Here is a 16,652-nt window from a genome sequence, read left to right on the forward strand (position 1 = left end):
ACACGCACGCACGCACACACACACGCACACACGCACGCACACATGCACCCACACACATGATCTTCCAGGTCTTGGTAGCTCCTGCGAGTCCTTCAACCACACAGGGCTTCAGCACGTAACAGGTGCACACCAAACCCTGCCACACACTGGGCTCTGTCCCACAGACATACCCAGGCACCCGCCCCGCTCTCCTGCGGGTCCCCCCATCCTCATCAGCCACCTCCCACCCAGGGCCCCACCAGTCAGCACCACTGAGGCTGATTAACAAAAAACACAACATCAAACGCCTTTACTTCTGAACTCTCCCCTTTAAGGGGAGGCAGGAAATAGAACATTCTTTTTTGGAGGGAAGAGGATTTAAATCTTTTTAAAAAAGCTAGAATTAGTCAAATACTGATCTGAGGCCCTGTGTGCCGTGGGCCCAGTCCCCGCAGCAGCCCCACCTCACCCCCAGAGCTGGGGTGGCACCAGGAGGGCACAGGGGAGGCCGGCGGGCCCCCTCCGCCCAGCGCCCCCTCAGCGATCCGGCGGGCAGAGGGGGCTGCCGGTGGGCGGGGCGTCACCACCTCAGAAAGTCCCGGATGAGCTTCCAGAGCTTAGTGACCCACAGGTTGACGCCAAGGTCCATCAGGTACTGGATCTCAGGCGTGAGCATGCGACGGCAGAGCTGCGCGTGCCGCTGCCCGATGCTCTTCTTGAGGTTGTAGCCGAGGATGGACTTGGCGCCCAGCGGCTGCCAGGGCTGCATGGCCGAGTCCTGGATGGCGGCGGCGTCCACGGCGCGGCCCCCGTCGATGCAGATGCGCCGCATGCGCTCGTTGGCGCGCCGCAGCGCGGCCACCTCGCGGGCCATGCGCTCCCGCCCGAACGCCTCCACCTTGCGCCAGAAGCTGGCGTTGAAGTGGCGGTAGAGGCGGGCGTCCAGCACGTTCCAGGCCGTGGCGCGCCGGTACAGCTCCCCGGAGAGGCGCGGCACGGCCGAGGCGCGGCGGGCGTTGAGCTTGAAGTAGAGCACGTCCTCCAGCTCCCAGCACAGCAGGTCCTTGAGCAGCACCAGGGACTCGTCGAAGTACTCCTGCAGGAGCACCAGGTGGAAGCGGCGCTCCACCTCCAGGATGTGCTCCTGCACCTGCGGGTCGCCGGGGTCCAGGCCGCTGTCGTAGCCCAGGTCGAAGAAGAGCAGGTTGCGGAGGTAGTGGGCGTTGTAGCCGTTGGGGTCATAGTAGCGGTCTGGGTCCTGCAGGAACTCGGCCAGCTTGTCGCGGCCCGAGAGCTTCCACGTGAAGGGCACCACCGAGCCGAAGTAGTGGAAGGAGGACTCGAAGAGGCGGGCGGGGTCGCGGAGCACGGTGATGAACGTGGCGTTGGGCGGCACCAGCCCGCGCACCTCGTCGTAGTGGAAGCGCATGTGGTTGCAGATGATGTTGAAGCACGCGCCGGGCCGGTAGTCCTGCACCAGGCTGCGCGCGAAGAAGGCCGGGTAGTCGAAGTCGTTGCGGCCGTTGGGGAAGGCGAACTTGAGCCCGTGCTTCTGGCCAAAGCGGAACAGGATGTTGAGCAGCGTGCTGCTGGCCGTCTTGTGCGTCTTCATGAACACGATGTCGCGCCGAGGCTGGCACCCTCCCGCAGAGCGGTTGGCCGGGGCCGGTGCCTCGGACTCACCCGGCGCCGGGGAGCAGGGCGCTGTGCCCTCTGGGGTCCTGCTGTGGGTGGAATGGTGGGGGGAGACTCAGGGGCTGCTGGGGGCCCTCGGGTTGCAGAACCCCCAGTGCCCTGGTGTCTAAAGATCAGGGCTGTTGGGGATGGTGGGTAGCAGGTGAGCCAGGACAGGGGACCAGACCAAGCGATGATGCTCGGCCGGGTGGTTTGGTCTGTTTGGCCTCACGTGCCTGCTCTGTGAGATGGGGAATATATCAGGCCCATCTGTGGTGCTGGTATGAGGTCGAAGTGAGACAAGCGTGCTGGTTCTTGTCTCTTTCGTGGTCACCACGTCCTACATTTATCATGAATTAGCATTAGATTGGACCACATGAAATTTGGTAGGTCGGTTTTTGACAAAAATAGTCAATTATCAGTAATTTCTTCTGGTTCACCTTCATACCACCAACTGAGAGGCCAGGCCTCTCAAACCATGCCAGGCCTAGGCTGAGCAGCCCCAGGAGGGGGTGGGCTAGCCTCAAGGTGAGGAGGCAGGCTTGGAGGCAGACAGACCCCAGTCTGAATCCGGGCCCTGTGCCAGTGGGACAAGTCACCCCCACCTCCCAGCCCCACTGGGGCCTCCAATGATGATAACCCCAGCCCTGTACACGGACAGCATGATTTGATCCTCATGCCCCATCAGGCAGGCTCTGTTATTAGGCCCGCTTCACGGAGGAGGACACTGAGGCCCAGGGTTACACAGCTCTGCCCTCAGCAGCACCATTTCTGCCCAGCACAGCATGATGCAGGGCACAGGGAGCCCCCTCCCCTCCGGCCCCCACCCCTTGGCCCCCCAGGAGGGCCACTCACGTGGAGGCCAGGCCAGCGTGCAGCGGGGGGGCAGCATAGGAATACAGCAGCAGCAGGAAGCTGGTGAAGAGTGCCCCCAGCACCAGCCCCTTGGCCATGGACACCCAGCGCTTCTTCTGCGGCAGCGGCATCTCAGACACCTGCGGGGTCGCAGAGCAGGGCAAGCGTTAGCAGGCCAGCCCCAGGGAGCTTCCACTGCTGCCCCAGGCCTGGCTGGGTCGAGGGCAGCCTTCGACATCGGGACTGCCCTTTGCCAGCTCTATGGCCCCCCAGCAAGGTCCACAGAGGGACAGAGAGACAAACACATGGAGAGACATGCAACAGGGGTGCAGACAGAGATGGTGGGCAAAGCCAGTGCAGAGAGAGACTGGGGGATGGGGAAGGAAGAAGGTTCTGCTGCCTGGTTCAGTTTTAATTTTTAAGCCGAGGGGTAGGGTGGGTACTTGGGTGTCATCAGTTCATACATTTTGGGGCTTCATAATGAGATCATTTTCTAAGACGGAAAAGAAGACCCTCTCCCAGTGCCCTGTCCCCCCTGCCCCAGGCCTAGGGCCAGGGCTATTCACAAGGAGGGGTCAGGGGCCTCCCGGGGCCTGAATCGCCCACCTTTCAAAAGACCCAACCAGTGCCACGTGTTCCCTGTGCCACCCTTCCCAGCTGCCCAGTGAAGGGCTGAGTCTCCTCATCTCTTTTCACTGGGCCCTGGGCCCCTGGGCCTGTAGGACAGGCAGATGGAGAAACTGAGGCTCAGGCCTCTGCCCACACACCTACCTCCTCTCTGATTGCCAGCACGCAGGGTGGCCCAGGTAAATCTGAATTCTAGATAAACAATAAAATTTGTGTAATTTTATCTATTTTTAAAGATTTTATTTATTTTAGAGAGCGCACACATGCACAAGGGTGGAGAAGGGCAAAGAGAGGGAGAGAGGATCTGAAGCAGACTCCGTGCTGAGCGCAGAGCCCTACATGGGGCTCGATCCCACGACCGCAAGATCATGACCTGAGCCGAAACCAAGAGTTGGGCGCTTAACCAACGGAGCCACCCAGGCGCCCCAAAAGTTGTTTAATTTTAATATTGCACAGGACATACTAAAAATCATTCAATGTTTATCTAAAAATTACACTTAACTGGATGTCCTTTTGTTTGTTTTGGGTTTGGGGAGAAGTTTTTGGTCTAGTCTTTTAGTCTAACTGTGGCCACCCTAACAGCGGGGGACTGAGACATGGACTGTAAGGGGGGTAGTTCATGCTGAGGGATGGGAGTCCAGGAGAGAGCCGGGGCTCGGGGCGCCTTCCTCCCTCCCCATAGCTGTAAGACCAGGGCTCAAAACTTTCCACTCCACTTCTGACACATGCAGCATGGGGACCTTGGGCCTCTCAGGCCACGAGAAGTCATGCGTGCTGCCCCATGACCATACGCAGGGCACGTCCCCACCATCCCTGGGGGCAGAGGCTACGTAGCCTACCTGGAGGAGGACCCCACATACTTCCCTCTGGGAAAGTTACCCAAGGCACCCATAAACCCTTCTCGGGGAAGGGGCACTCCAGGCCCCACCCCACCAGGCAGCACCAGTCCCTGAGTCTTCCACTCATCCTCTAGAAATTTCTCATCACAGGAAGCAACGTGCAGAGGAAGAAACTATGTAAGAGGGAATTTGGCCTCCCTCATGACAATAACGCATCTCCGTTCACTCCTAGGTGGGCAAGGTGGGCAAGTCAGGGGTAAATAAGAACGGGGGAGAATGTTTCCAGAGGGCAGTTTGTTCCATCAAACGATTCTACAGAAACACTTGGGCAAAGTCCCACATGGCATGGTGTTCATGGCAGCTTGGTCAGAAATTTAAAAAATTAGAAACGACCTCAACATCCATCAGTGGGTAACTATTACACAAACCAAGGCCTGTTCCCAGATGGAGTCCTTTGTACCCATTAACAAAACAAGACAGAGCTAAGTGGACTGGCTCAAAAACACATCATGATCTAATAATGTGAAAAAAGAAAGTTCCAGAACACTATGCCCTCAAACCCGTATATGTATACATGTAGGCCCAGAAACAACTGGAGGGCGGTATTCTAAATTTTAACAGTAGTATCCTCTGCATAGCGAGGAGAAGGGGTATATACGGGAATATTTTTCTATATTATGCATTTCTATAACAATTGCTTTTTAAAAGGGAGCATGTATTACTTTTTTAATTTAAAAGAAGGGCAATAAAAGGTATTATATTTAAATAATAGGTGATAAAGAATGCAAGGTGGGGTAAGGTGGCTAGTCAGTCTGGTCAGGGAGGGGGAGGTGCTGACCCCAGGCTCTGGAGGCCCCAAGCCTGTGTTTCTTTTTTTTTTTTTTTTTTTTTAAGATTTTTATTTATTTATTAGACAGAGATAGAGACAGCCAGCGAGAGAGGGAACACAAGCAGGGGGAGTGGGAGAGGAAGAAGCAGGCTCATAGCGGAGGAGCCTGACGTGGGGCTCGATCTCATAATGCCGGGATCACGCCCTGAGCCGAAGGCAGACGCTCAACCGCTGTGCCACCCAGGCGCCCCACCAAGCCTGTGTTTCAATCACAGGAACCCCCATGGAGCCTCACTTTCTCATCTGTAAAATTGGGAAGCTGACAGCCCCCCCTCACTGGCTCTTGCAGGGATGGAGGGGGCAAAGAAAGCAATTGGAACATAGTTATTTCTCAAAGAGTGTTGGCTGTTTCCCTCCTGAGCCCCTGAGACCTGCTCCAGGTCTCAGTCTTTGTTCCCCTCAGGGTGGGCACCGCTGAGCAGGGACTGGCTGCTGCCCACTCCCAGCACAGACCAGCTCCATGCATCAAGTGCCCCAGCTGGGCTTCTGCCACCCCTCACCCCGGGGGGAGCCAGTGGAAAGCAGGGCAGAGCCCTGGGCCAGGCCAGAGCCTCAGACTCGGGCCCAATCCCTGAGTGGGGCCTAGACCGCAGGTTCTCTGACTTTAAAACAGGGAAGGGTAAAATTCCTGCCCTGCCCCAATCCCCAGGGCCCACTCCTGCCCCAGCAGCCCCACTCACCAGGGCACTTTCCGGAAATCTGGGAGGCTGAGGGCAGAGGCTCTGGGATGGAGGCCCAGCAGCAGGGGGCAGACCAGCTTCCCAGAACCACCAATCAGGCTCCACCCAGCCCGGCCCAGGACAGCGCCCCCAACCTCCCCATCTCGGCTTCACTCATTTGTTTGTCCACTCTGCCACTTGGGCTTCCTGAAACTATGCCTGCCCTCAGGTTTCACTTTCGAGCCCCTGCTAGGAGCCAGGCCCTGGGCGGGGGCTTCTCCAGAGCATCTCCCTGTTTCTGCTCAGCTCTCCCAGCAGGCTGACCCCACTGTCACCCCCATTTTGCAGATGCGGAAACCGAGGTTCCAGGAAGTGATGTGACTTGCCCAGGGTCACTCGGCAAGGCAGGGGGCAGGGCTGGGATTCAAGCCCAAGTCTGTCGGCCTTCAGTATGCACCTTCCAGCTCTGTCTGTGGCAGCCCCTGCCTGGCATGTCCCAGGCCCGCAGGAAGGATGTGTGCAGCCAGAAGAGCCACCACAGGAGGCCGACGTGTGGCTAATGGGGCTCTGTCCCAGCAGCACAGCAGGGTCTGGCCTCTGTGGGCTGGGCCAGGGCAGCCGGGAGGAAAAGTGGAGAACCATCGGGGGCCCTGGTGGCTGGTCCCTACTGTGTCAGCAGCCCGAGGCATTCGAGGCTGGTGGCTCCCTCGCTCCCTGGCCTCTGTGAAATTGGGCACGCTGCTTAACCTCTCCGTCTTAGCCTCCTCACGTGTACGATGGACACACAGCACCAAGATCGGCCCACATAGGGCCCTTGGTAACCATAGGCAGAGTCCCTGGGTAGACCAAGGTCCAGACAGGGGCTGGCTGGCAGCCAGGAGCCTGGCTGAGAGGAACAGTCATAAGACTGCGATCGGAATGAGAGAATGCATGTACACACGCAGAGATCGATACATATTAATTATTATTATCATCACTATTGACCAGGGCCCAGGTTCCCAGGCCCAGCCTTATGGGAGGAGAGATCCCCTCTGTGCTCAGCGGCAGACAAGCCCAAAGATAACTCATCCCTGCGCTGTCGGAGCCTGGCACCAGGTAAATGTTTGATGAATGGCCCCCAGGACACTCAGGGCAGAATGTAGCCGGGGTTAACACAAGTGTGTGAGAGCCACATGTGTGAGTCATACATATTGGGGCCAGGGGCCTGGGTTTGAGACCTAGTTCTGCTGCTTCCTTTCTGTGTGCCCTAGGCAAGGCTGTGTCCCTCTCTGGGTCTCAGATTCTCCTCTAAAATGATGATGCCAACTCCCCCTCCATCACAGGGCACTATGCAGATCTTCCCTGTCCCACAAGGAAAGTGACCAGCACAGGGCTCGCATAGAGCAGACACTCCCTGGGCATGGGTGGCCATCATTACTACTATCATCATTATGATTGCCCTCCCAAACTCCCAGTTATCGCCCCTTCAAGGTGTATGCCCATGGCCCATGATGGAGGCTTGCAGTCAGCCGACAGCCCCAGGTCCAAGGCCATGCGGTACCAGGGACAATAACAGTGTGGCCCGAGCTTCATAGCCTCCAATCAGGAAGACAGCACAGCAGGGAGGCTAAGGCTCAGAGAGGGCAGGGCCACCCTCAAGGTCACACAGCACAGCCACAGCAGACAGAACCAGAACCTCGGTCTCTCTTTCTCTGCCTATGGTGGTGACAGTCCCAGGCACTCAGGGCTGATGGTTCCCTCTCCCCAGCCCACCCCTTCTATTCCTATCCTTGCTTACCCTAGCCACATCACCCTCCACCTATGCTGACAGCTGGCTCCTGGCCAGGCCCAGCAATCCTCCTGTTCGTTTGGACCAGCACCCTCTAGAGAACGAAGGAGAAACAGGACTCATCCCCACGGCATGCACAGAGGGAAACCGAGCCCAGGATGGTAAACCTTCTGTCCTACAGCAGCACTACCAGGCAGGCCTTGGTCCCAGGTGTCCTGCTCCACCAGGGACCCCTGTGCAGGGGTGGAGAAAGACACACTCACCTTGGGCCGTGGTTGGCTGCCCCTTTCCTCTCCCTGTCTGAGCCACATCTGACTCCCAGGCTGCCTCGGCGGTCACTGGGAAACAGGAACGCTCCAATGACACCCAGCAGTATTCTGGCTGGCTCCCTCACGCTCCAGCGGGTGTGAATATTCATGAGTTCCCTCCGCGGGGATAACAGGTGGCATGTGTCTGTACCCTGCAGGTGCTGCCCGGGCCCTCTGCCAGGGGCACCTTGCAGGTGGTCCCTGACTATCTCTAGACCTCAACAGCCAGGCAGCTCCTTCACCTAAGGGCTCAGCAAGGTCTTGGGTGTCCTTGGACCAAGGACACAAGCAGCCGCAGAGCTCTGCAGAGAGTCAGGGAGGCTAATTGCTCCTCGAACTGCCTCTCATTTAAGTCCCACGGCTGCCCTATGCATTAAGCACCGTGATTAGCCCACTCTCCAGGTGAAGAAACCAAGGCTCGGAGAGGTGAACTCACCTGCCCAAGGTCACACAGTTAACAGGGGACAGTCAGAGCCAGACAGAAATCCAAATGCAGACTTGCCAAATTTCAGGACTTAGAGATGCCAAGACGCAACCAGAGACCAAGGTTTGTCTAAAATCTGTGGAGCCCCGGGAGCAAGCAACTCACCTGGAAGTCGTCCTGGGGGCAGAGAACCTGACCAGCTCTGGGAGGATCAGTCTGATGAGATTTCACCTCTGAGCTCCAAATCCTTCATCAAAGAGGCTATACGGATCGTGCCTCTCCTGCCTGCACCCTGTGTGAGGGATCAGTCCATGGGACACCGCGGGCCGGCCTGGAGGGACTCGGGCCCGCTGCAGGGGCCAAGCCTTCCCAGGGTCTTGGCAAGAAGAGGCAGTTCTAGGGGCCCTGTCCTAAACCCCAAGGGCCCTCAGGCTCACCTGAGGCGCCGAAATCTCTTACACCCCACTCTTTGCTGGGTTCAGGTCTGTCTTCGGGTCTGGGTTCGGCCTTGCCATGAACAGAGGATGCCCAGAAAAGCACCTCACATCCTTCCGTCAGGCACAGGGGCTCTAGGGACCAAGGTTAATAGTAATCATTACTGTGAGAGGCATTTATCTCACACAGAGCACTTTCATAGGTGGACCAGCTGCCGGGTCCTCCCAGGAAGCAGCAGGCCTCTGACACTGCTCAACACTTTGCCCTCCCCCACCCGCCGCAGCCCCACCCAGCCTGGGAGCAGCCGTCAAGGCTCCACGAAATACCAGAGCTTAACCAGCCACAGGGAGGACCAGAGTCCATATCTCTCTGTGGGCTGGATTGGCACGGAGTAGAGTTGTCTCATCTGTTCTGGACTGAGCTAGTTTGAAAACAGATAAATATATGGGGGCAGGGGGTGAGGCAGGGCAGAGCTGGTATCAAACAGCAGAGAGGTGGTTTATGAGTATGGCCTCTTGACCAAACAGAGTCTGGTCCTGTGCTCAAGACTTCCCATGCATCACACAGCTTCATAACCCTTGCCCTGTTACCGCCCCTACTTTATAGAGGAGGGAGCTAAAGCTCGAGGACGCCATGTGACAAGCCCCAAGTCACAAGAGGTTAAGGGTCTTGGGCAGGAGGGAGTGGAGGTCAGGCTCTTGAACAAAAGGTGAGGTTGCCGTGAGGTGGGAAGGCAGGTAAAGAAGAGCCATGTGAAGCAGAGCTTTCTAGAGTAGGAAGCACTGATAGCAGAACCCACATTTCCAGCCCCGCCAGGGGGTTCTCTTCTCAGGGTATCGATAGTGACAGCATCTCTGGCTGGGTCTCCCCCAACCCCAGCCAAAAAAAAAAAAAGTTTTTAATGATAAAAGCAGTACATGATTACCGTAAAAAAAAAAATCAGACAATTATGGAAAAATGTAAAGACAATGAAAAAGTTTTTAATGATAAAAGCAGTACATGATTACCGTAAAAAAAAAAATCAGACAATTATGGAAAAATGTAAAGAAGACAATGAAAAGAGCTCCATCCCCAGAGGTCACCGCCCTTAAAACTTTAGCACAAGCCTCCCCACATTTTTTCTGTCTATAAACCCATACAGATGCTAGAAGGGGTCTCTCTGGGGGAGCGCATTTTGTTTTTAACTTAATCTATTGACTCTCCCATGTCAATAGATTGTGGACATCTTTTTGTGACCACGAGTTTTAAATTGATCTGTTCCACAGTTATTTAGGGAGCACCTGCACTGTGCCTGGCGCTGGTTCATGATTCCCGTGCCAGAGTTCTGGGCTCACAGTCATGGGGGTGAGAGGACAGGCAGCCGCAGGTGCTGTGACAGAGGACACGTTGGAGGGGCTCGCTGGAACGCAAACACCTGATCCAGCCTGGGGGGCAGGTAGAGCATGCTCAGGGAGGCTTCCTGGGGTTAGGGGCCCCAGTAGCAGAAGCTGCTATGTCTTTTCTGATTTCCAAAGGCAGTTAGCCCCCTTTTCTCCCCGAGTACATGGCTAAACTACATTTCCCATCCTCCTTGGTGGTTCAGTGTCCTCGTGCAACCGAATTCTGGCCAATGGAATGTGAGCAGAATAATAGCTGTTGAGGTTAGGTGGGCGGACCTTCTCTGTGTTCTCCTCTCCCATAAATTGGATGGATGAATGGGGCCATTTCTAAAGATCTGGAGATGGGCGGGGCCATGAGATGGGAGGAGGCTGGTATTCGCATCAACACGCACGAAACACCCGATTAGATCTCATGAAAATAACAACTCGTAACTGCCACTGTGTTAGCCTTTCGGAAGTTGGGGCTTGTCTGTTACAGCACCTAGCATTAACTAATGCACTTGTTACCCTGGAATGAGCCAGGCAGAGAGAAAAGCGTGTGCAGAGACCCAAGGCCACTGAGAAACTAACAAATGTTCAGCTTGGCTGGAGTGTCCAGTATGTGCATATGTTAGAGGATGGATGTGCAGGGGAGACTAGAGGCACAGCCAGAAAGGGGGCAGGGGCAGGGGCAGGCAGGAGACACAGGGTCTCAGGGAAGCATGCTAAGGACTCTGGCCTGGATCCTGTGGGCAATGGGGAACCCTGGAAATTCTTCAGCAGAGAAGTGAGGAGATGGGATTCCCATCAGGCTGCTGGATGGAAAATGAACAGTAGGGCTGGGGAAGGACTGGGAGAAGCCAGCAGTGGTTGTTATAGCTGTCTAGGTGTGAAATGACCTGGACCAACACAGCTGGGAATGAACTGGAACCATCGGTAGGCCATGGCATAGACAACATTTGGTGAATGATAGGGTGTGGAGGAGGGAAAGGAAGAACCCCTGTTGGGGTAACCAGGGGTGGAGCTGGCTGGGGGTGGAGCTCGCCCTTGAGTGGGGGAAGCTAAGAGAGGGGTAAGTTTCATATTGGGGTTGGGTGGGCAATGTCAGTTTCAATTTGGACAAGTTGAGTCTGAGGGATGTGTGGGATGCCTGTAGAACATGCCAAGAGCAGTAAGACCCCTTACCTGGAGCACAAGAGGGAGACCTCAGGGGAAAGAGATTGGGAGCCATGGGCACAGAGGTGGGATCTGAGGTCAGAGAAGCAGATGGAATCGCCAGAGAAAGGGGGAGGAAGGTGAAAAGCCCTGCAGGGAGAGCAAGAGTCCCCCAAGGAGATAAAGACAAAGGGGCCTCTTAAAGCCACTGGCTGCAGAACAATGTGTGGAACACTACTCCCCACGAACCACTCCCTGATTGATGGGCATCCATGCTGTTTGCTCAGTGCGCACACATAAGAACAGGGTTCTGGAAGACAAGGTGATGGGGTGAGAGTGGCCGAGGGCTATTTCTTGTAGCTAGAAGGGAATCTCATGGGGACACTGGAGGAGACTTGAAAAGTGAAGCAACAAGACTCCCCCTACAGTGCTCGGACTGCATATTTGACAGCAACTATTATAGTTCTAAGGTGCCCATCTTCAGACCCAGCAATTCCATCTGTGGTAATTTGTTCACGGAAGATAATCTAACAGGAGATCTGAGGTGGGTGCAAAAGTTTAGCAAAGGGGAAAGATAGAAACTAATGTCTAACAATAGGGGATGGTTAAAAATATTACATGACATTCACTCCATGGTTTATTATGTCCTCATGTAAATGATGTCCACAATATATAATGAAGTCAAAATATATATACATACACACATATGATTTTGCTTTACAAAGAGTCTGTATTACTGTGGGAAAAAATTAAAATGAAAAATAAAGATACTTCCACTTTTGAAAAACTGCAGTCCGGCTGGAGGAGGAGAGAGAAGCGGCTGATATGAGCCATACCCCACCCGCCTGTGCGACCACAGCCCTCTCCGAGCCTCAGGGTCCTAAAGTGGGGAAGAGGCAGCAGGGGCCTGGGGCAGAGAAGCTGGCAAGTGTGGGCGGCACAGTTAAAGGTGCAGATGGGAGAGGTTGGCCCTTCACCCAGGAGCCCTGGACAGTGCCCTGCAAGGACCCAGAAGCCTCCTCGCTCTGCCCCTCTGGAGTGGGGTGCTGGAGTAGAGATGGGGAGGATCACCCAGAGAGGGAATTCAGCGGAACCCCACTTGCTGGCTCACAGGACCACCCCTAGACTGTCAGCCCTGACGTCTTGCCCCTCCTGCCTGCCCCCGGGGCTGGGGGAATGGCTGCCAGCTGGGTACCAGGTCCAGCAGCTGACTGAGAAGAGGGCAATGTTCTTTGATGATTCAGAAGGCACTTTTTGATCTTGCAGGGTCACCTATCTCTACTGTTTCAAATGGCAACCATGCCTGGGACCCCCACAGACTTCCCAGAGTCACCTGCTAGCCAAGGGATGAGTGGCAACACACAGCGAGGTGGAGGGGGGCTAACCGGCAAAGTCAGAACTACAAGCGAGCTCTTCCTGCTACACTGCCTTGTCTGGGCGAAGCCATCACCAGGGCTGAGATGCCCCAAAGTGGCTTCAGAGGGGTAACACACAGGGTAACCAAGAAGTCAGTGGTTTCTTTACTAGCTCCCAGTTACTGAGAACGCCAGAGGTGAGCATGTGGAAGTTGGTAATATCATTCGCTGTACCTTCTAGCATGACTGAGATGTTTTTTTAAAGGAATGTCATGCACTCATTTGCATAAATATATGTAACAGTATAAAGGTTTTTAAGAGGAGCTGAGCACTTGCTATGCACAATGCCGTGATCTGCCCACCTGCCTCTCCCCTCCTGGAGAGGCTGAGACGCTCTGGCTATGAATTCTGACTCCACCAGTCCCCAGCTGGGTGATCTCGGGCAGGCGACTTCCCTGCTCTGAGCCTCAGCTTCTTAACAGTGGGAATATTTTGCCCCTCTCAGGGTTCGCTATGAGGATCAAATGGGATGAGGCATACAGAGCCCTTTGCTCATACCTCGGATTATTATCATGACCCTTCTAGACCCACTTGGCAGAAGAAACAGTGCAGACTCCTGGAACGCAACCCTCCTCATCCAGACCCCCATATTTCCCATGCTCCAGACCCAAGTTCCCTCACCCCCAGATTTCGCATTGGGGGAAACTGAGGCACGGATAGGAAAGGATCTGCCTAAGGCCCCATGGCAAGTCAGGGCACTGCTGGGATCAGGTCTGGGAGTGCCCAAGCCACCCGGAACTGGCAGGTGGGAGAGAAGGTGTCACCTGGGACCCCAGTTCTTCCCAACCATCGCTCCTCACCTGATGATTCCTCCAGCCCCCAGCCCACTGACCCCCACGGGCACCTCTGCTCACTCCTGCCCTTCCTGTCTGGAGTAGAATAGCCCTCATAAAAGGGGTTGTTCTTCCCATATTCGTCACCCAGTCCACGTGAAGCAAGAAGCCCTTCACCGGCCTGCTGCCGTGCCTGGAATTCCATCTGTCCCTCAGTCACTTAGGTTAATCATTGCCTCTCACCGGGGTGACACACTCAGTCCCCGTAGAGCCCGGAGTGGGGACTGTCAGGAAAACACTCCTTTCTTGCTGGGTGACAAGGGGGCATCCGCCCCATGCTCTCAAACAGCAGACCCATGCCCACTGGACAAGGGGATACGCAGGAAGCAGGCGGGCTCCTTTGTCCACAGGGAGCTTCCTTCAGGCAGGGCTCTGCCTGAGTGAGAAGCAGGGAATGAAGCAGCCCGAGGTGGCAGCTGGGAACAGGGCTCTGTTGTCTCTGCTCCCAGGGTAGCAGCCTGCCCACCCCCCGAGTGTCAGGCAGAGCTGGGAGCTAGGAAGGCAAGGGGGGGGAGGGGTCCTGAACTAGGGGTTTGGGGTGGCGCAGGCAGATTCAAGAGCCTAGGACCCCAGAGCAGCAGAGAGGTCTTGAGCAGGGCTGCAGTCCTGAGATGCCGGCTGGGACAAGGCTGGTACAAGACTCCTGTGATTCGTAGTCAACTCAGCCACCTTTGAACTATGCATGACCTTGGGCAAGTCACTGAATCACCCTGGGCCTCAGTTTCCCCCTAAGGATAATGGGAATGCCCTCCTTTGCAGGGCAAAGTACAGTGCAGCACTACCGGGGCTGCTCTAGCCCAGGCCTGCCCGTGGCCTTACCCTCTCTGGGCCTCAGGTCACCCCCTTGGTAAAGGAGGAGGTTGGATTCTCCCAACTGGACTGTCTTCCTGAGGATTTTCATGGCACCTGTCACCTTAGCAACCCTGGCGATCAGGTGTCAGGCCTGTGGCCCTCTCTCCCTTCTCCCTTCTCCCTCCCTCCTACTCGTGTGGCTTACAGTAGCCAGATTTGCGATCATCACCTCTCCTGCTCTAGGAAGGTGGGAAGAGGGGCCCTACTGGGAAGAGAACACAGTCTTGCTCTGTGCTGTGACCAAGTACCGGCTTGATAATGAGGGGGCAGACCAAGGAGGACCCCCTCCTGGCCATTGGTCCTGGAAACTCAACGGGCTGCATTTCCTATGGGCCCTTCCTGGATATCAGGGCTTGTCCCATTTCCACAAGCTTCTCTTTGGTGGCCTTGCCCCCTTTGTGGTATAGGACAGGGCCTTCCCCAAGCAGAGGGGGATCCATCCCTCCCCCTGGTCCCCAGTCCCTGGTCCAATTTTCCCCCCTCCCCAAACACCCCTTCTGGAGAGCGCTGAGAACAGGGGAGATCCCTGCCCTTCCTCCCCCAGGGCTCAGGCGGCTGTGTCCAAGATTAATCATTAATGGACTTCCAGTCCCAGCCCAGCGCTAGCCCCACCCACCCATGTCCAAGGTCTGGGAAAACCCTGGCAAGGGGGCTGTGAGGAAGAAACCAAGGGCAGGGCACACATCAACGTGCCCTCCAGCTGCCCCCTGTCAGCCCGCTGGGCACCGGGACCCTGGAGCAGTTGTTAGCACTCCCACGCCACTCAGGTCTGAGAGTCTGACTCCCCCTGTCCCAGTTTGGAGGTCTGGGTAGTGCCGGCTGCAACCCAGACACGGCACAAGCAGGCAGTGGGTGCTGGGCCCCCAGGACATACCTTGGCCCGGTTCTCCTCGGGCCTGGCGTGGCTGCTTCGGTCCCGGGCCGCGGCGCCCGGGCGCTCACTAGGCGGCGGGGCGTACCCGCCCGGGCCCCCGACTCCACCGGGCCTGGACCATGCTCCCGCCGCCGCCGCCGCCGCCGCCGCCACACTCACCCCAGCCAGGTGCGGCCGCCAGCCTGGCCCGTCCCCCGGTGCTGCGGCCAATAGGCGGCCTGGCCCCGGCCCCCTCCCGGCCCCTCCGCGCCCAGCCGGGACGCACAGAAGCCGCATTCAGCGTCCCCGAGCGCAACGCCGCGCCCCCGCCGCCGGCTCAACAAGGCGCGTTTGTCTCGGAAGCGCCAACGGGGCCATTGTCCCACCGCTGGACCCTGAAGCTCGGCTGAGCTCCCAGCCCCGGAAGGGGATTCGAGGGTGCCTGGGAAACGGGGTGGCGTGGTGGTGGTGATGAGGGCAGCCGAGCTCTGGGCAAAGGGAGGTGGCTAGACTAGTTGCCGAACTTTTATTGGGGGCTCCGGAGCCCTGAATATCCAATGTGAGGTATGGCCTCCTGCTGGGGACACACGTTTGGGGTCTAAAATGTAGATGAGAAGGGAGGAGAGGGGGCCAGAATCCCTTGAGGGAAGCTCAGGCGAGGGACCCATCTCCAACCAGTCATGCTCTAGGAGGTCTCCGCTGACCCCTCCTCTCTACGGTGTCCATAAGGGCTGAGCATAGCACCATCAGCATGCAGGTGCCCCATCCATGGGCCACCTTCTTTCAGTACCTGGTTTCCCTCCTCACCACAGAGGAGGACCAAGGATGGGAACTAATGCCCACCTAGGTTGGGAATGTGCAGCCCCAGCTGTGGGCATTGCACAGTGGGGCATGGGCTGGCCACTCAGTGGGTCATGGGCTGTGTCAGAGCCCCGCTGCCCCCGCCATTACTGGGCGACTCTGGAATGGGGAAAATTCCACATCCGCATGGCTGCCAGGGATTTTTCCGGATCCGATTAGCTTGCTTTTCAGCCTTGCCCTGGCACCTCCACCATGGCCCTGGGATACACATGCACCCAGGCAGGCCCAACTCATTCCCTAGGGTGGCAGGCTTTAGGCCAGATGCCCTAATCCCATCCCTGCCTCTGGAAGCACATCTGCACATCCACACCTCCCATCCCCACGAGCACGCCAGAGTGTAACATAGCCCTCTCCACCCACAGCAAGGCCGGGCCAAGACAGGGGCCCTGGGTTCTCTAGTCCCTCTGCCGGAGCCTGCCCAAACTCTCCCGCCACCCCATCCCCCCTCCTCTGGGTGGGTCTGCAGCCACTGCCCAAAAACCTTCTACAGAGCCTGGGTACAGTGAGGGGCAGAGAGCCAAGGCCCTCAGGTACCTAGATTGGGGGTACCCCGAGCCCAATTCCAAACCCACACTCCGCCACTCCGCTACCCTGGTCCCTGCTCCTGAGAGCCCTCAGCCCCCTGGGGGCTATTCAGAAATTCCCTGCCTGATCTGGGAGGAGCTGAGTGACCACCCTGAGCCCTGGTGTCCGGCCCTGGCTCTGCTGTGAGACACTGGCTGTCTGGGCAAAAGCAAGTCTCTCCATGCCGCAGCAAGGGCACTGTCAGGGACAGGTGGGAAGCTGCAAGGAGGGCCCAACAAGGGTCACAAGCCAGACTGCATGCAACGCCCACACTGGGAGTTACTGGGAGGTTCTGCCCATGAGC

General features: G+C 56.8%; 2 protein-coding genes across 3 annotated transcripts in view; both read right to left on the reverse strand.

Annotated features, from left to right (window-relative positions):
- LOC121099886 (galactosylceramide sulfotransferase-like) overlaps positions 1-207 on the reverse strand; it is a gene marked incomplete at its 3' end in the record, with an annotated part of 1,090 nt that extends 883 nt beyond the window's left edge. Inside the window, exon 1 of the mRNA XM_040619411.1 lies at positions 179-207. Within this exon, the coding sequence (XP_040475345.1) occupies positions 179-207 (29 nt within the window). The remainder of the gene's footprint in view (positions 1-178) is intronic.
- A 191-nt stretch (positions 208-398) lies between these two features.
- LOC121100056 (galactosylceramide sulfotransferase) lies at positions 399-2,887 on the reverse strand. 2 transcript variants are annotated; one of them, XM_040620107.1, is made up of 2 exons: positions 2,509-2,887; positions 399-1,700 (listed from the first exon to the last, which is right to left on the reverse strand). In XM_040620107.1, the coding sequence occupies exons 1-2, from the start codon at positions 2,637-2,639 to the stop codon at positions 560-562; spliced, it is 1,272 nt and encodes a 423-aa protein (XP_040476041.1). In that variant the 5' UTR covers positions 2,640-2,887; the 3' UTR covers positions 399-559. The 2 variants fall into 2 exon arrangements, with proteins under 2 accessions (XP_040476041.1, XP_040476040.1); XM_040620106.1 differs by having other exon boundaries at positions 399-1,703.
- Positions 2,888-16,652: the final 13,765 nt, after the last annotated feature.

Source organism: Ursus maritimus, unplaced genomic scaffold (genome assembly GCF_017311325.1).
Source record: "Ursus maritimus isolate PB19 unplaced genomic scaffold, ASM1731132v1 scaffold_33, whole genome shotgun sequence".
Taxonomy (NCBI): domain Eukaryota; kingdom Metazoa; phylum Chordata; class Mammalia; order Carnivora; family Ursidae; genus Ursus; species Ursus maritimus.

Bases quoted from the DNA above. Each gene is read 5' to 3' on its own strand.
- LOC121100056 (XM_040620106.1), bottom strand. From the start codon at position 2,639: ATGCCGCTGCCGCAGAAGAAGCGCTGGGTGTCCATGGCCAAGGGGCTG. The intron at 1,704-2,508 runs GTGAGTGGCCCT...TTCCACCCACAG, and splicing joins CACGCTGGCCTGGCCTCCAC to CAGGACCCCAGAGGGCACAG.